The sequence below is a fragment of the Apodemus sylvaticus genome, chromosome 10 (assembly GCF_947179515.1).
Source record: "Apodemus sylvaticus chromosome 10, mApoSyl1.1, whole genome shotgun sequence".
Lineage (NCBI taxonomy): Eukaryota > Metazoa > Chordata > Mammalia > Rodentia > Muridae > Apodemus > Apodemus sylvaticus.
The window spans coordinates 5924772-5943840 of NC_067481.1; the positions used below are offsets into that span (position 1 = coordinate 5924772).

Here is a 19069-nt window from a genome sequence, read left to right on the forward strand (position 1 = left end):
ATATATATATATATATATAATAATTTTAAATTTAAATTGATTTTATTTATTTATTTTGGTTTCTCTTTGTAGCCCTGGCTGTCCTGAAACTCACTTTGTAAATCAGGGCTGGCCTCAAATTCACAGAGATCCTCGAATCTACAGAATCATCAGGCCTGGGCAGACTTTTTTTTTGTTTTTTGTTTTTTGTTTTTTTGGGGGGTCATATGTTTTTTAAAGAAATTATAGTCAGTCGGGTAGTGGTGGCGCACACCTTTAATCCCAGCATTTGGGAGGCAGAGGCAGAGGCAGGCGGATTTCTGAGTTCGAGGCCAGCCTGGTCTACAGAGTGAGTTCCAAGACAGCCAGGGCTACACAGAGAAACCCTGTCTCGAAAAGCCAAAAAAAGAATAAGAAATTATAGTCTGCCTTGCGTGCAGTCCCCGCCCCTCAACTCCCGTAAACCCCTACTCTTTCTCCTGCCCCTGATCCTGCATCTTCCTTCGTGCAGCCCCGCCACGCCCCGAGGCAGTCCTTCCGCCCCCGCCCCAAGCATCTTCAGCGTCCCCTAGCGACCGGGCGGCGGCTCCTAGCAACAGCATCCCGGCGCCCTAACGACGGCGGCACGCAGGCCTACGTCAGCGCGCTCGGCCCCGCCCCCGCGCCGCCGGCCCCGCCTCCCCGCGCCTTAGGCTGCCGCCGCCGCTACCGCCGCTGCTGTCGCTGCCGCCGCCGCCCGAGACTCGCGCAGAGCAGTTATGGCGGATCCCGCAGCGCCCGCACCCGCTCCCGCCCAGGCCCAGGCCGCCGCCGCCCCGACCCCGGCCGCAGCCCCTGCCGCCGCCCCGCCGCCCGCGCCCGTCACGGACTCGGCCTCCGGGCCGTCCTCCGACTCCGGCCCCGAAGCGGGCTCGCAGCGCCTGCTGTTCTCTCACGACCTGGTGTCGGGCCGTTACCGCGGCTCGGTGCACTTCGGGCTCGTACGCCTCATCCACGGCGAGGACTCGGACTCGGAGGGCGAGGAGGACGGCCGCGGCAGCTCGGGCTGCTCCGAGGCCGGGGGCGCGGGCCACGAGGAGGGCCGGGCCAGCCCGCTGCGGCGCGGCTACGTGCGCGTCCAGTGGTACCCGGAGGGCGTCAAGCAGCATGTGAAGGAGACCAAGGTGAGGCGGGCCGGGGCGGTCGGCAGGGCTGGGGGGGACGCCGCCTCAGCGCCCGGTGCACCGTCATCACACCGGCCTGGGCGCGCTCGCCGGCGGGGCTGCTCGGGGCGAGGGGAGGGGCCTTGCGGGGATGCTCGCCTTTGGTGTTGGCCTGGGGTGATGGACGCGCACGGATGCCCGTGGGGACCTCCTCGGGCGCTGAGGCGCGTTCAGCCAGCGTTACACTAGTGCGGCGTTTTTGCTGACAACCCCCACTGCCAAAGGAGGTCCATGCGGCATTGTGGTTCCCGGAGGGAAGGCCGTACCGGGGAGGGCTTGGCTGTGGGTTTTTCCAAAACAAAGATAGAGGTGAAAACCCAAGAAGTTGAGCAGATATGCTGACGGAATGCATGGTGGGGCAGCCGCCCGACGACGACGTCTTTTTTGTTTTAACCCCGCTGCATCCTTTAAATTGCTGCGGAGAACTTTGGGAGGAAAAGGATGAACAGTCCAGGGCCATGATATTAATAGTACTGAGGGAGATGGTGGCAGCTGCGACTGGGTGTCGAAGGACTTCTTGGGGTGGGGTGTCCTATGAAATCGTGGGTAGAAGAGAGGGACCAATGGAAAAATCTGTCGCGTCTTTTTTGTAATTTTATTTTTTTTTAACCTGAGGCTGTGAAGCAAACACCACATTCTCCCACTGTTTTGGGAAGAGGCTTGTGAATGGAGCAGTTCTACAAGAGAGGACTGACATCATAAACCTAAACCAAGATTGGTTTGCAGGCTTGTTTTCCTGAGTGTGTTTTGTATCTGTCTCTCACATATCTTTACCTCACAGCTCTCCCTCTCCTGCCCCTCCCCATCAGGAAACATTTCTAAGCATGAATCAGGCCTGCCTCCTTTTAAAGGTACCTGGAAAGTGAGAGGTCTGCTTTTGGGGAAGGCTGTTAATTCTTTTTTTTTTTTTTTGCAGTGTTGAGGGTTGAACCCAGGGACTTGATGCTAGACCACCAGCACTTTGTCATAGAACTACATCCTAAACCACTTTATTTTGAGAGTAAATCTTGCCAAGTTGTCCAGATTGGCCTGGAAATTAAGATTCTCACCTCAGCCTAGACGGTATGGAGGATTAAAGGGGTCACACCACCAAAACAATCGCAGGAGGTTCTTCATAAGTTAATATAAGGCGGAATGGTGACTCATGCCTTTAATCCCAGCACTAGGGAGGCTGAGGCAGGAGGATCTCTTGAGTTTGAGGCCAGCCTGATCTACATAATGGACAGCTAGAGTTACATAATAGGACCCTGCCTCAAAAAGAAAACAAAGGTTTCTTACACTGGGTAAAAAAGACAGCAGAGGCGCATGGCTCCATGCCATGCTGAGAGGGGAGGCGCTGCAGATGGAGGATGATGGCAGGAGACCAGGCAGGAAAAAGCCTGACTCCTAGGTAGAGGCTGTGATCTAGTTCTTGCACAGGGGCGATTGCTGATACCAGCGTCTCTCTTTTGGTAACCAGTGTGTACCAGCAGAATACTTATTAAAAACCATCAGTGTTGTGTCTGGGGAAAAGGGTTACTGCTCTCATTCTGTGTCTGACTGAGGGGCCAGAGGTTTTCTGTAAGCCAGCTACTCCACAAGTTTGACTCCCACCCTGGCTGAGGGAGCTGAGCTCTGTCACTGGGCACTGCCATATTCTCTTCCTCTCCTTTTTTTTTTTTTTTTTTTTTTTTTTTTTTTTTTTTTTTGAGACAGGGCTTCTCTGTGTAGCCCTGGCTGTCTTGGAACTCACTCTGTAGACCAGGCTGGGCACAACTCAGAAATCCACCTGTCTCTTGCCTCCCAAGGGCTGGGATTCAAGGTGTGTGCCACCACCGCCTGGCTATACTGCCATTTTCTTTTGTCTGTTGTTCCTGTTTATCTTGAAATTGGTGGTTAACTTTGTTTATGGCTATGGGCTGTGTTCCCTCTGCCTCCTCCAACAACATATAATAAAATTTGACCAAACTGAAAAGCCCATTTTGGAGTTACATAGAAAACAATTTGGAAAGGTTTGGGTAGATTTTAAAGATTCTCTCTTGAAACTTGGTCCAATTGCATTGGAGCCCATCTTGTCTCTGGTTGCATTTCCTCCACTTTTGCAATTCTTGCAGCTTCCAGCAAAGGGATTCCAAGGAGGGGTGGGCTGGGAGTATCCAGTGCAGGCCACAAGACCAGGGCTGTCGGGAAGGACTAAGAGAGTATGGGTTTGGGAAGGTTGTACATTTACAGGTAGCAAAGTGTCTTGAGTCCTGCTCAGCAGGAATCTGGCGATTGAGATCGAAGGAGCCTGTTACTGGCAGTTTGTAGGTGAAAGTCCTCTATCCTGGAACTCACTATGTACATCAAGCTGGTCGAAGACTTGGAGATCTGTATACCTGTGCTTCTCAAGTGCTGGAATTAAAGAAATACACACCACCACATCCAGCTGTAGTGACAGTTTTTAGGAACTTGTTTGTTTGTTTGTTGATTCTTTGCTTTTTTTGAGACAAGGTTCTCTATGTAGCTCTGGCTGTCCTGGAACTTGATCTGTTAGATCTGCCTGCCTACGCCTCCCAAGTGCTGGGACTAAAGGCATAGTTTGTTTCTATAGCTGTGATAAAACACCATAACCAACTTGGGAAGAAATTAATTCAGAAAGATTTATTTCACTTTTACAGCTTGTAGTTCATCCAGAAATACACAGAGCCCTGCCTGCCTCTGCCTCCTGAGTGTACACCACAGCTGGCTTGTTTTCTTTTTTTAAGGTGACAACAGCAGTGCATGCCTTTAATCCTAGCCAGCAAGGCCCACACACTGAGTTCCAGGATAGCCAAGGCTACACAGAGAGATTTTGTATTGAAAGAAAAAAGTTAATCGTTATTAGAATAATTTTTAAAATGTATTTATATTTACATGAGTACACTGTAACTATCTTCAGACACACACCTGAAGAGGGTGGCAGATCTCATTATGGGTGGTTGTGAGCCACCGTGTGGTTGCTGGGAATTGAACTAAGGAACTCTGGAAGAGGAGTCAGTGTTCTTAACCACTGAGCCGTCTCTCTAGCCCTATTCGAATAAATTTAACTGTGTCTATTTGATGGAGCATTCCTCACATACTGGAGTGTTTTTTTTTGTTTTGTTTGTTTGGGTTTTTTTTGTTTATTTGTTTGTTTTTTGTAGTTTACATGTTCAGTTGGAGAATATGAATATTGGCATAATACTCTCTTTTTAAAAAAAATTAGTTATTTCTTTTGTTTATATGAGTGCTATATCTGTATACCTGCATGCCAGAAGAGGGCATCAGGTCTCAGGATAGATGGTTGTGAGCCACTGTGCTGGGAGTTGAACTTAAGACCTCTGGAAGAACAGACATTCTCTTAACTGCTGAGCCAGCTCTCCAGCCCCACCCCCTTTGCTTAATACTCTTTATTGTACATACTGACTTGAAACACAGCCTCCCAAATAGTTAAGATTTCAGTGCGTCTGCCATGTCTAGCTTAATACCTCCCTCTCTAAAAAGATTTGTTTTTTGTTTTTAATTATGCATGTGAGTATGTACACACATGTCTGTGTGGGGTCTGTGAATATGAGTAGATTTGAGTGCAGAAGCCAGAAGAGGACATGGGTGCTGGGGACTGAACTTTGGTCCTCGGGAAGAACAGCAAATGCTCTTCCACATCTCTCCAGCCTGCTACCTGTCTCCAGATGTCAGGTTTTAGCAAACATGTATAAAGAAGGATGAAAGGCTGGGCAGCAAGCCCCATTTCCTTCCTGTCCCCGCACTATAAATGAGCAGCAGAAATAAGGGCTTTTTTTCCCACAAAGCATGGAGTTTGTGGCTGTTTCCAAAGTTCCCAGCAGCCAAGATTAAGCTTCTTTAGAACCTAAGGAACAGTAGGTGTGGTGGTGTGCACCCTCAGTCCTAGCACCCTTCTCCATCTCTGTGAGCTTTAGGCCAGCTTGAGCTATGGAGTGAGTTCCAGGACAGCCAGAGCTATAGAGACCTAGTTTTGTTTTGTTTAAAACAACTCCAACCGAGCAAAAGAGTTTAACAACCAGAAGCTCCTCCAGGCTCTCTCTTCCAGCATTTGACCTCACTCTGGTGGCCCATTCCTTGGCTGAGAGCTTCCTACCTGGCCAAGTGTTCTCTGTGGAATCTTGCCCTTTTCCCAGCACTGTTGGCTCACCCTTTGAGTACTGTTCTGAAATAAAGCCAACAGCAACAGCCCTGTAGCTGCCCTGAGCCCTGGCTGGACAGGGAGGTCTTCTTCTTTTCCACCTAGCATGCTGGGATGGAGCAGTCCTAGGAGGAAAGAGAGACTACTGTCAGTCAATTCAAACTCAAACTCAAACTTTTGGCTTGTTTCCCTCCTCTTCCTCCCTCCTTTCCTCCCTCCCTTAATAGGGTCTCATGTCACCCATATTGCCCTCAAACTCACCTTGTAGCAGAGGACAACTCTGTATTTCTGATCATTCTGCCTCTGCCTCCCAAGAGCTGGGAATGCAGGCAGGTGTGGGCCACCACACCCCAATGTTGCTTTCCCACCTCTGTGTGTTCTTTTAAGTTTGCTGCAACACTTGGTGTCTCCTGCGATTAGACTGCTTTTGTGAAGCTGGTGTGGGGTGTGTGTGAAGCTCCCTGATGACAGGTCCCTCTGGAATTGGCTTTACAGTTTATTTTTGGTTCCTACTCAGGCCAGCATTTTTAGGGGAAAGCTATTTAGGTGTAGCATCATAGCCTAAGAAGTTTGTCTCACTTGTCCAGGTACAGGGGCCCATTAAAAGGAATTGTTCTTAGTGATGTAGCAGGAAGGAGTTATATAAGGTCAAAGCAAGATGCAGGACTAAGTGGTTCTAAATTGCATTTTATTCAGATAGAATCACAGCTTGGAGACTCTTAACAGCTGTCTTGTGATTTTATTTTGTCCCTTGATTTCTCCCTTCTAACTCCTTGGCCTTGAGGCCACAATTGTGTCTCTGTGTGATAATTCCCCTACTCAAGGGCACTTTGACCAGATGAGGGATGTGTGCTTATATTGCAACTGGAAGTCAAAACCCTTGGGTGCTCTCCCATGGCTGGCCCTCGCTCTGGTTGACCTTGGCTAAGTCAGTGCCTCAGCTCTCGCCCCTGGCAGGTTAGATGTGTGTCTCCAGCCCCTAGAATTGAGCCTACACTGTGGAGTGGCCAGCAAGACAGTCCTGCTTGTGCCAGGAATGGCTTCTTGGTCCTGATGCTCAGAATATCCCTTTTCTGTCACGTGGTGGTGCCACAGCAAACAGGCACCTTGGAAAGCTTGTTTTGGTGATGTGGGAATTCCTAACCCTTGTGTCATTGGGTGGGAGTAGTGGTGACAGGTGTGACTCGGGACCCTTTTCCAGCAGTGCTCATGAAATTTCATGACTTCGTGACTTTGTAAGAAATTCAGTGATCCCTAATTAATGTAGCACCTCCAGGAGCAGGCAGAACAAATGCATAGGTACACAGCTGACTATGGTTCCTCAAGTCTGGAGATGTCATCATTGTCAGCAGTAGCAGCAATTGTTTGGTTTTTTTTTTTTGTTGTTGTTGTTTTTGTTTTTTTGTTTTTTTGAGATAGTCTCACTGTGTAGCACTGGCCACCCTGAAATTCAGAGTTGTGTAATCATGCAGACCAGACTGGCCTCTGTTTCCCCAAATACTGTGATTAAAGGTGTGCTTCACCACATTTGGCTGGAAGGTTTCTTTTGAAGTTCCCAAAGAGAGGTAATAGATGAATGATGGATCAGAATGATGTTTGTCCTAGGATCACAGCTCAAACCTATCCTGTTTGTTGTGCCCAAGGCTCTTAGTGCTGTACTTGGTGTTCAGGGCAACTGTCTGATTAAGATGCTATTACTGACATTGTGGTTCAGAGGAGAAAAGTGAGGAACAGCCAGCCAAAGGACTCCCCTAGCAACACACTAAGTGGAGGAACCTGGAGGGTTATACAGGAACCCTAAGCGCACAGCCATCCTGTTGCTGAATATGAACAGCCTTAGCCGGCTAGGGGTGGCCCAGGTGAAGTGGATATCGGGCAGTCCATATGCTGTTCTGAGCACACTGCACCTTCCTAGCATCTCAGTCATCTCAGAACCATCAAAACCATGTGTTTCTGGGGAACCTTTGATTCCCTAGAATATTGAATGAATACAGCACTAGCCTGCCTCAGTCCAACACCTACTGACCAAAGGCCACCTCCCACCTCTAGAAGCAGGAGGGCTTCTGTATCCCCTGAAAACCACCAGTAGTGGGACTCCACTTGACCTGCTGCCCCTGCTGCTGAGAATGCTGACTCATGAGTCAGGGCCAAGAAAGATTCCTTGGAAAGATTTGAGTTCTGCCTCAGTTCCTTTCTTCCCTTTGTCCTGTGGTCTGTTTTCTGCTTCCGGACATGCAAGGTGTTTCATGCCTTCCCTGCTTCATTGATGTCTTTGCTTTTTCCTTTCTCATTTTTATTTGATCAAGAACTTTCTCTTTTATTTTACACAACATTGGGCATCATGGAATCCCCTGGAACCTGTTTGGGGCCCACATTTTTAAACAGAAGTACAGTTATCATGTGTAATGTGAATGACTAGGGACACATGAGTGTGTCAGCTGCCTCTGGTTGTCCCCTCAGAGTAGGAGTCAGGACAATTGCTGTGGGTTTCTCCCAGGACAACATGATCTGAGCTCCTGTTAGGTCCATGGGAGCTTTGAGACCCTGCTCTGTGTCTGGCCTGTTTCTTGGGGCTGACAGTCTAAAGTGAGGAAAGCCCTTGGGAAAGTGTAAGAGTGGTCCAGCTTAGGGCACTGGCACTGTCCTTACTCAATAGGAGTTTGGTACTTTTGACTAGCTCCTTCCTCAGGCTTTGTCTAATGGCCCGGGATGGGAGAGCCGGAAGGGGAGGGGGCAGTGGTGGTGGCTTCAGTGCTGCAGCAGCCCTAGAACCTTCTCTTGGTGAGCAGTAGTGCCCTTCAGAACCCCTCTGGACCTGACATCTCAGCCTGCCCCAGAGGTCTATTAAGAACCAACTGATGTGTGGTTATATAGGAAAGAGCCAACTGCTTACTGGAATTTTTTTTTTGGTAGATCAGAGTAAAATTGAATCACATTAATGGCTGCCTGAATTTATCTGTTCCAAGGTTATTTGCCCTTCAACTCAGGGTGACCGTGTTGAATGAAGCCTTTGGTCACATGTGCCCAGGTTGCCCAGAGTCCTAGACATAAGTGGTGGTGTTCTTCCAGGGGAGGATAATTCAAAGCAAGATTTCATGATTTAGTGGACCTTTGGTCTTCAGTCTGGCCCCTCACAGTGGGCAAATGCTCTGTCCCTTCCTCACAAGGGCCCAGTGAGCAGTGAATGTGGAATGGCTACCCTTTAGGGGTTAGATCTTGTTGGTCATGTATATAATTGGGCAAAGTCAGTTTCTTTGCCTGTTTTAAAAGACTGCAGCAGTAGCATTTGCTATTCTACAGCTGGGTCAAGGGACTGAGACACTTGCTGTGTCATTTTTGGCTCAAGCTGATAACATAGCCACATCTGGGAAACAGTCTGACTACGGCAATTTAAAGGTTTTAAAAAAAAAATTAAGATACTGAGTCATGCTGGGAGGTTGGGGGAGAGCCAGTCAACCCTACCCAATCAGCCCAGAAAGATGGAGCCAGCAGCTAGGCTGACAGAGATTTCCTGCAGGCTCTCTCCAAGGAAGCATCCTGCATTTGCATACTGCAGCTAGGGCTCTGGCAGTCTTTCTGCCTGGCTCATTTCTGAGCCGCTTGTGAGAGCCTCGGCTGGATGTGAGGATTGCTGGAGCAGCCTTAAGGGGCCCTGAAGGCCAGGTGGGAAGTTTACAGGCACACAACTGTGCATTTCCTAGAGCATCAGGCTTGGCGTATGCGCTGCTAGAAGTGTCCTGTATTTGTCTGCTTCTGCCTAATGTCTTCAGGGACTTGGAGGGCCCTGAAGGTTGATGACGTCATCTTTTAGCCAGGGAGAACTTCTCCTGGCCTCTGGAGCATCCCAGTCCAATGCTGGTGGAATGGGTTGTCTGCCTCCCATTTCCTCATGACCCCTTACCTTTGGCCTTACATCTGGCCTGTCACACTGCATATGATGGCTCCCCAGAGGTCATAAGTGACTAGGGAATTCCTGGTCACCACATTTGCTGTCTTAGTCATTGGGCCTTTGATGCTATTTAATGCAGTCAACTCAGCTCTCTTATTTTTGACGATTATTTTATGTTTGTTTGTGGATACATGTATGCCATGAAATGCATTTGGAGGTCAGAAGACAACTTGTGAGAGTTCTCCTCTACCTTAGAGGTTCCAGGAATCAAACTCTAAGGTTGTCAGACTTGACAGCAAGTACCTTTAAACCTTGAGCCATCTCAGTAGCCTGACCATCCATGCCCTTGGAGACTTTTTCTTAAAGGACTTGGATTCCCATTGTAGCTGAATTACTTTTTTTTCTTTTTTCATTTTTCTTCCCCGGAAGCCTTGCTCAGCCTCTCCTTCCCTCCCCTCTGCTCCTCTTTCCTCGTTTCTCTCCCTTCCTGGGTTCTGAGTGCATCTGGTACCTGCATCTGGATGAGTGCCATGTCTGCATCACCTTCCTAGTTGCCTATTGTACATGCTGTCAAGCCATATCTAGCACGCCATACTTTGTGGTATAAAGTCTTGTGCTATAACTGCCCTCCCGTCCCCAGGACTGTGGGATTAAAATCATGCCCCCAGCTTTTTAATATGAAAACATTACGATGCCCAGAAAAACTAAGGAGCTAGACCACTGATAACTAATTGCCAGCCACCATGAATCAGCAGCCTTTGTCACTCTGCCATCTGGCTTCATCTGTGTATATGAAGGTGAGTCCTTGGAGCCACTTCTGGGTTAGATGCAGACACGATGGCAGTGCACTCTTAGTGCTAACGCTCGCAGCTTCTGACAGTCACGGTTATGAGCTTCACTTCGGACTTTGACCTCTTTGCCATCAGTGTCTTGTCGAGCCACCTGTTGCCTGTGCTTGCCTTTTCTTTTCTCCCTTTCCTTATTTACTTGGGATTGAACCATGGCCTCATGCATGGTAGGTGGATGATCTTACACACCCGCTTTTACTTTTGATTCTGAGACAGGGTCTTAGTCCAGGCTGGCCTGGAGCTCACTGTAGTATCCGCCTCTGTGCTTGCTCACTCGGCTTCTGGAGTAGTTGGTTCTACAGACCTGCAGCACCAGGCCTGGCTGCTCTGCTCAGTCCCTCCTACAGCCTTGGCTTGCTCTTTTCCTGGTCTAGAGTGACAGTTCCTAGGTCCTCAGGACCGTCCCAGACAGCTTCAAGTTGTCTTGCAGGTGATGACTTACACCCTCAGACCAGCCTTTTCCCAGTTGTCTGCATCCAGTCTGACTGATTTCCCCAGTTCACAAGTGCCTTCAATGCTCTGTGGCACACTGGCATTCCTTCTTGTGCAACAAGGGTAGGTAGCAAAAGAGCTGTGTATGCATATTCCTGGGAAACATGATGACCAGCGTTTACATTCCTTCAACTCACTGTGAACACTTCAGTGTTCACCATCTTTCTTTCTCTCTTTGTGTTGTCACAACTACTGGGAGTTGACCTAAGGCCTAGCACAAACAAAATAAACACTCTGCTACTGAGCTGTCTCTGCAGATACCCTCCATCTTCAGATGTTTCTTGATATTGGAGCTTCGGGCCCCATCCTTCCTTACACCTGCGTCTCATGCCAGCCCTTCTCCACTCTTGGTTGGCAGACTGACCCTGTCATTTATTGCCCAAGCTGGGTTCCTTTGAAAGCACTCTGAGGAATTCCTCCAGAAGCAGCCCACACGAACATCCTAATACTAGGAGCAGATTAGTCATGAGACACCATATTGCAGTTTACTATCCTGGCAGCTTCCATCAAGAGGCTTTCAGGCAATGTACAGTGTAGGGAGCGAGGGCAGAGCTAACTTCAGAGCACACATTCTTGGCTGCAAGACTTCCCAGGAAAGGCTGGGTGAGAACTGAGGAGGCTACATCCAGGGAAGAGTCACCTATTGGCCTGTGGTACCTTCTGATCCTCTCAGCAGTGTGCTGTTCAGGGTGACACTGAGTGCACCTGGGGGTATTGTCCCTGTAGTAGCTTTCAGTTCCCTAGAAGAGTCACAACATAATGTTTCCTCCTTGGTGATCAGTGTGGCTCATTTGTTGAAAGCTCTGGTTATATGTACTGCCTACATGGACACTCTTGGCGTAACCTGCGATTGCAGTGATTGTGGCAGACTTGCAACTTGGGGGAAATTTAAAACCATATTAAAAATGGATATAGCCTGGCGGTGGTGGTGCACGCCTGTAATCCCAGCACTCTGGGAGGCAGAGGCAGGCTGATTTCTGAGTTCAAGGCCAGCCTGGTCTATAGAGTGAGTTCCAGGACAGCCAGGGCTATACAGAGAAACCCTGTCTTGAAAAAAACAAATCCAAAAAACAACAACAACAAAAATGGATATAACTGCCACAGTTATCAGGGTGTCAGTGGTGGAGGAAGGGAGGGAGGCATGAATGAACACAGCGTAGGCTAGCTCTGGACAGATGTACCTGCCCACACGTAGGCCTTTCCTCAGTCGCTAGCACATAGAGTCTGGAGGTCTAAAAGCTCCGGTGATGCTTCTGCTAGCCAGGACTCCCTGCGAATCACACCAGTGGCATGGAGGCCTTTGGAGGTTCACTTTTTATTCCTTCTCCCCAAGTTTTAGTATGCAGTTGACTTTGAGCGTTTTTTTCCCAGTGTGTGTGTGAATAACCAGAAATCACTAAAATGTGGCTGCCAAAGACTGGCTGTTGACTAGGTAGTTGTGATGACTACCACATCTTTTTCCTCCCTCTACTAACGCCGCTGGTGGTGGACATTAGTACATAGTGTTTCCTCCTTTAGGGTGAAAATAGGGTTTCTGAGTGTGAACACTTTTTTTTGGATTTTTTTTTTTGTTTTGTTTTGGTTTGGTTTGGTTTTTGAGACAGGGTTTCTCTGAATAGCCCTGGCTGTCCTGGAACTCTTTTTGTAGACCAGGCTGGCCTCAAACTCAGAAACTCAGAAATCCACCTGCCTCTGCCTCCCAAGTGCTGGGATTAAAGGTGTGCGCCACCACCGCCCAGCAAGTGTGAATACTCTTAAGAGGAAATGATAGTTATTTTAATGGACTTGCTCGTGGATAGAGCCTGGCTCTGTGGGCCGCTGCTGGGGAGCACAGCTTTCTCAGTTGTACTCCCCAAGGTGGCCAGTGCCCCATTTTAGAGATGGAGAGTGAAACCCAGAGAGTGTTTGTAATTTGCCCAAGGCAGAGTCCAGATTTGAAACCAGGCCTGTTTGTGCGGTTAAAGTTCAGTGTTGATGAAATTAGTTAACACCTCTTGCCTTAGGCCTGGTGCTTCTGAGAGAAGACACTCCCCACCTTCTAGACGGGGAGCAGCAAGCTTTCTGGAAGGGGCTGAAGATAAATGCTTTAGGTTTGTGGGCTTCTCTGTCTCCTCTCTGTTCCTCACTTAGTTGCACAGAAGCACTTCGAGGTGATAATCAAGTGAATACCAAATGAATGGTCAGGCTGAGTCCCAATAAAAGTTTTTGCTTGCTTGTTTGCTGAGACAAAGTTTGTATGAGGCACTACAACACTGGCTCAGGGAAGTTTGCTAAGGGAGGGAGTGCATACCTGCCCAGAAGGCCACAAAAGCTGAGCCCACGTGGAGGGTGTATTTCACAGTCGGTGATGAGGCGCTTGGGGTCGGAAGAGTTGTAGCGGAGAGTACTTTAGCCTTTGAAAGAGAAGAGCATGGAGCAGCAGTGGCAGTTGGAAGGGCAGCTGGGGCAGGCTGCCGAGTAGCAGGCTAGAGAAATGGTTCACTTTAGCTGTTCCAAACTGAGAGCTGAGTGTGACGGCACATGCCTGTAACCCCGAGCATTTGGGAGGCTGCTGAGGTAGGGGATGGAGAGTTTGAGGCCAGCTTGGGCTTCACAGACAAACCCTGTCTCACAAAAACAAAACAAAACTTGGGCATCAGAATTCTTTTAACTAGTCAGGTGCTGTCATCCTAGCACTCAGGAGGCAGAAGCAGGTAGATCTCTTGAGTTTGAGGCCAGCTTGGTCTATATGAGTTCCAGGATAGCCGGGGCTGTACAGAGAGACCTTGTCTTGAAAAAAATTTTTCTAACCTAAAAAAAAGAAGCTATTGTGAACCTCATTTTTTAAAAATATGGGTTGCATCTTTTAATGCTTTGACATAAAATACATTAAAATAAATTTTAGAACACAAGAGTATCAGATGCACAGTCCATCAACCATAAGAGCAATGACATCATCACATGCGGATCTGTGCGCTGATGAGAATGAAAAGGGGAATTGCCTCTTCCCTGCAGTTGGAGTCAGAGTAAAACCTAGAGAGGCTTCTCTGATGGAGTTTGTTAGGGGAAAATTTTGATGTCAGACTTTCTAAAAGTCTCAGGCCTGGGACTCTTTTGAGAACTGAGCTAGAAGTAGTATGGAAGGTTGAGTGTTGCTAAGAGATGCTGGTTCTAATCAGACAGTGACAATCGCTGTTCCCTGTGACCTGTTCTGCTGTAGCCATGGCTGGTAGTGTTTTCTATATGTTCACTCAAAAACATTTTTTGACTATTATTATGTGTCTTGAGTGTTTTGGTTGCATGTATGTCTGTGCACCATGTGTGTGCCTGGCGCTCTCAGAAGTCAGATCCCCTGGAGTGGGAGTTACCGAAGGTTGTAAGCCTCCATGTAGGAGTCTGGGCAAGTGCTCTTAGCTACAGAGCTACCTCTCCAGTTCCACCTTCACTCTCTAAAGCCTTCTTGGCCGAGCCTAGTGATGCAAGCACTGCATTTTGCAGGCAAGGACAGATCATGAGGCTAACCTGGAAGAACTCAGGTTGAATCTGGGCAGTTCCCCCAGGCTACTCAGTCAACTGTTCTTCAGAAAACTTTGCAGAATGCTTGCTCTGTGGCACAGGCAGGACTTTGACAACAGACTCAGGAGCACGTAAATAGTCACTGCAGAGGGGTAATGGATGACCCAACAGAGGTTTGCTGTGGATCAGTAGCCAGCTGGACAGTGTGCAGATAGTTAGGAACGTATGTAGTATGTAGTGCAGTCTTAGGGCATTTTTCACAGGCATGATATCACATGCATGGTATGTTGAATTTTAGGATAAAATGACTCCGACTGTGAGCCAGCAACTTCTGAGACCCATGTTGAACTTCTGACAAGCTGGGAAAACTTTCCCAGGTTAACTTCACTGATGCTCTGTTTGACCATAGGCCTAACGCCTCAGTTAGAACCTAAGTAGTGAAGCTTTGAATGAGGTGGAGAGGAAAATCAAGGCACGGAAGGCTGTGGGTAGGAACAGGCATTCCCTGCGTGGCACACAGGAGAGGCTGGTGTGTTGGGAAATGGGGCACAGAGCAGAGCAGTGGTCATAGTTATGCCATGGTTCAGAGGATCACAGCAGCATGATACGCATTCCCAGAATCCCTCAGCCACCACCCTCCACCTCAGCCTCCTCATCCTGCCTGGGACCTGGCCTCCATCAAACCCACAACACCTCTCGAAGTGTGTTTAACTTTTAGAGAAACCTTTTATAAAAGTAGGCTTTAGCTTGTGACTCCTGCTATTGGGGTATCTGATTCCGTCTTCTGGTTTCTGTGAGCTTCCCCTCACATAAGTAATAAATCTAAAAACAAACAAATGTTCACTATAAACATGGTTCCCTGCTGTGAGAATCTGAAGGAGTGACAGGGACCCAGGCTCTGGTGTGCATGCTCCTCAGAAGAGCAGTGTAGGGAGATTCTGTGCTCTTTTTTTGTGTGTTTGCATGTGTGGGTGTGTATATATGTGTTTGCATGTGTGGGTGTATGTGTGTGTGTGTGTGTGTGTGTGTGTGTGTGCATGTGTGGGTATATATGTGCATGTGGATGCCTGGTGTGCCACATGCATGGGGAGGCTAGAAGTTAATACTAGGTATCTTTCTTAATCACTTCTCCAACACCCTTTTTTTTGTTTGTTTGTTTTTTGTTTTTGGAGACAATGTATGCAGCCTTCTGGCTGCTTGCACCTCTAGAATAGGCTGGCTTCAAACTCAAAGGAATATAATATGCCTGTCTCTGCTTCCCAAGTACTGGGAATAAGGGTGTGTGCCACTATGGAGCATAATTTTATATGTTATCTATTCTCTTGTTTGTGTATGCTTACATGCATGTCCATGTACCTGGTACTTGCACATATCAGATCCCCGATGGAGTTACACAGGGTTGTGAGCCACCATGTGAGACCGGGAATTAAACTCATGGCCCCTGAAACTGCTGAGCCATCTCTCTACGCCTTGGATCCAAACCTTTTTGAGGGTAGTGTTCATATTTCAGATTTTATAGCATTTCAAAGTTTTGGAACAGGATGCCCAATCTGTACCCACCTCCCCCCCAAAAATTCAAGAATCTTTAAAAAAGAAAATGGGCTTAAAAGTTTCCTGTAATGTAACCACTGAGGCTATCCTCTTTTTATTTTTTATTTCAGTGGAGGTTTATTTTAATCTTTTACAAGTATATAAATATTTCTGTTCAGAAAAACAGTCACGGTTCCCTAACTCTAATCTCTCACTCCCTATCATCTAACAAGCTGTACAAAGGGGTCAGGGGCCAAAGGACTATAAACACATGCTGAGGGGGCTCAAATCTGCAGTACCCGATGCCTTCTGTCTAACCGTGGAGACTTGAAAATCACTCAGCCTTCTCATCGTTCTAGAATGCACTGATAGCTTTGCTTTAGTGCAGTTGACCCCTCCTGAATGACTCTGCAAATTAGAGCTCAGCATCTGGACTGTCACCCTCTGCCTCCTGTCAGGGTCATTCCTTGACCCCTGCTGGGATTCCTTCCTCCTGCGTGTTTTGAAGTGTCCCTGTGTACTTCCTGCTTGGTTCTTATAGTACTATTTGGTGGCATTCATAATCAAATGCCCTTCTGAAGGGTAGTTGCAGTGCATAGGCCCTTTGCTGTAGTACGTACAGTGGGGCCAGTGTTTATCAAATATGTAGACCAAGAAAATGAAGTGACTGCTTTTTCAGGAGCCCCTTAGGATCCTTCTTTTCCCATAGTGCTCCTGAGATCTGTTCATGGGTAGAGGAGTCTGTTTTTCAGAAAGCCTTTCTGACTCAAAAGAGCAGTGTTGGTTTGTTCACATATGTGTGTTTATGTATGTGTGCATGTGTGTATGCATGTACAACCATGCACATGTAGAATCAAAGGTTGTCTCATGTCTTCCTGATGATTCTCATCCTGATGTTGTGAGACAGGTCTTTGCAGTGCAGTGGGTTCGGCTTAATGTTGCTTGTATTTGAGCCAGGTTGGTAGGCAGTGAGCTGTGGAGCTCGATCTCTGGTCTTCATGCTTGTCTGGCAAGCACACTACTCACTGAGCCGCCCACCCAGGCCCTAGAAAAGCAGCTTTTCCAGGGCTTCTGCTGAATGCATGCAGTGCCATTAGAGAGTCTAACTCTGTGGTCTGTTCCTCCTGGACCTGCTCAGGTATTATCACAGTTTAAGGAATAGGTAACTTCATTACACTTTCACATTATACTTTTTACAACTTTGTTTAATTTGCTTAGATAAATTCCAACATGGAATTATTACTGGGTCCATTTAAAGACCCTTGGCTCATGTTTCCTGTCATCTCAGTAGGTAGTGCCTGCTGCTTATCTGGGTGGTAAGGATTTGGGGTGACATGCCAGACCCCTAACTCATTAGCAGGATCTAGAGGGCCTGGGCCATAGCTAGTTAGCTGTCTCCTGCACCCTGGACTGAGTAATGGGTGATACAGCCCTGTGCATACAAATAAACCAGGGGGTGAAGTGAGCCAGGAGGAGCATGTGCAGAGCTGTGATTACCACAACTAGAATGACAGATTTCTGCTCCCTGGGGATTGGCTAACTCTGAGGTGCTGAGCAGAGCAGCTGACATTGCGGACAGTCTCTTCTGTGTGCTTCTCCCCACTGTGGTTGAAGGCCACTTAGTAGGATTGAAGGTGCAGCAGGACTAATGCTGGTTTGCTCCTTAAAACTGTTTTCTGCCTGAGCTGGAGATCAGTCTCAGCCTGTGACTGCTAGGCAAGTGTGTGCCCCTGAAATATGCAGAGTACATTGTTGATCTCTAGACTTAAGGTTGTCTTGTGTTCCTGTAGGCCAGAAAAGCATGTTCATGTTCCTGTGTCCAGATATGTTCCATGCATAGTCTAGTGTATGTGTCTGGGTTATTTTTCTGTTCTTGTTTTATATAGCCCTTGAACTCTTTAGATCCTGCTTCTTCCATTCTGAGTGCTGAGACTGTTATGCGCCATCATCCCGAGTTTATGTAGTTTTAATAATCAAACCTAGAGCTCTGGCTTGCTAGGCAAGTACCCTCCCCACTAAGCCACATTCCCAGCCCCAGATCCCTCCTGTAGTTTTTATGCTTTGTTTCTATTTTTTAGGGTCTCTCTATGTAGCTGGGTGGGCCTTGTACTCATCATAGTCCTCCTTTCCCAGCTTCATGGGAATGGAACTACAGTTGCATACCACCACACCCATGGTTTTGATAGTTTGTTTTGAGGCAGGGTCTCTCTGCATAGCCCATGCTGGGCTCAAATACTCAGACCAGCCAGCCCTTGTCTCACAGAGTTTGCTGTCTTGGTCAGTGTGGTCCTGACCATAAAGAATTTATCCTATACACAAATGATCCTCCTGCCTCGGTCTCCCAAGTAGCTGGGGATCTCGGCCCACATCACTGCGTCTCTCTTGTCTTTACTTTTATGCATAAAGCTTTCTATGTAACAGCTGTACAGTCTGCAGTACTGCCTTGGACCTGCATAGCTGGGTCTGCCTCAGACCATTCTTTGGTTCCCACCCTGTCCCTCAGAGCTGTTTAGGATGCCACTTCCTTCTCTGAAATGTGGCTGCCAGTCGGCTAAGCTGGATCCAGTTCAGTGTTGCCTCAGGGAAGAGGCTGGCTCGCTGTCCTGGGATCCCTTTGAGGTGTTGTTTTCTCTGTAGCCTCTGGTGCCACAGATGGGGTTGAGGAGTCAGGGCTATTTGAATTAGAACGGGATGGGGGAGGCAGTTAGCTTGAGGAACAATGTATTTCTATCAGTACCATGACATTTTTTCAGTCCTGTCAGAATTGTCCAGTTGGCTTTTTCCCTCTACTTCTTGGGTTCTGGACTTCGAACTCCAGTTGCCAGGCTTGAGCTGCAGGGGCTTTTCTCCAGGGCATACACACTGAGGTAGATGTGCATTCCCTAATCCTAAGTGTGTTTCTATTCCATGGTGTGTGTGTGTGTGTGTGTGTGTGTGTGTGTGTGTGTGAACATAGGACTAGTTATGTAGATTGCTTTTGCTTTGTTTTGTTGTTGTTTTTTGAGACAGGGTTTCTCTGTGTAGCCCTGGCTGTCCTGGTCACTTTGTAGGACAGGCTGGCCTCAAACTCAGAACTGCCCGCTTCTGCCTCTCCAATGCTGGAATTTTGGTGGGGTTTGTTGTTGTTGTTGTTGTATGTTTGTTTTGGGTTTTTAAAAAGATCATTGTGTAAAGCGTTTGTGTGCATGTCTTATATCATATGTATCCTGGTACCCATGGAAAGCACAGTAGGTGTTAGACTCCCATTAGCTGGAGTTAAAGGTGGTTGTGAGCTACTTTAGGGGTGCTGGGAACTGAACCTGTGTTCTCTGCAAGATCAGCCTGTGCTCTTTAATACCAAGCTGTCTCTCAACTCCCCTATTTATCTGTTTTTGAATTGGATTATTTGTTGACCTGCTTTTGAGGCCTTGAGTTGGGACCTGTCTGTCCTTCGAGTCATACCACTTGTGTGCTAGTATCTTATATCATTTTGGTAGTTAAACCCCATTCCTAT

The 19069-nt window shown here is 47.8% G+C and overlaps 1 protein-coding gene across 2 annotated transcripts in view; it reads left to right on the forward strand.

The window, feature by feature from the left end:
• The first annotated feature begins 663 nt into the window (after window positions 1–663).
• The window catches only part of Ube2o (ubiquitin conjugating enzyme E2 O), a 46549-nt gene continuing 28143 nt past the window's right edge, over window positions 664–19069 (forward strand). For both annotated transcript variants that reach the window (XM_052197025.1, XM_052197026.1), the window contains exon 1: window positions 664–1142. In XM_052197025.1, the coding sequence (XP_052052985.1) occupies window positions 738–1142 (405 nt within the window). In that variant the 5' untranslated portion in view covers window positions 664–737. The remainder of the gene's footprint in view (window positions 1143–19069) is intronic.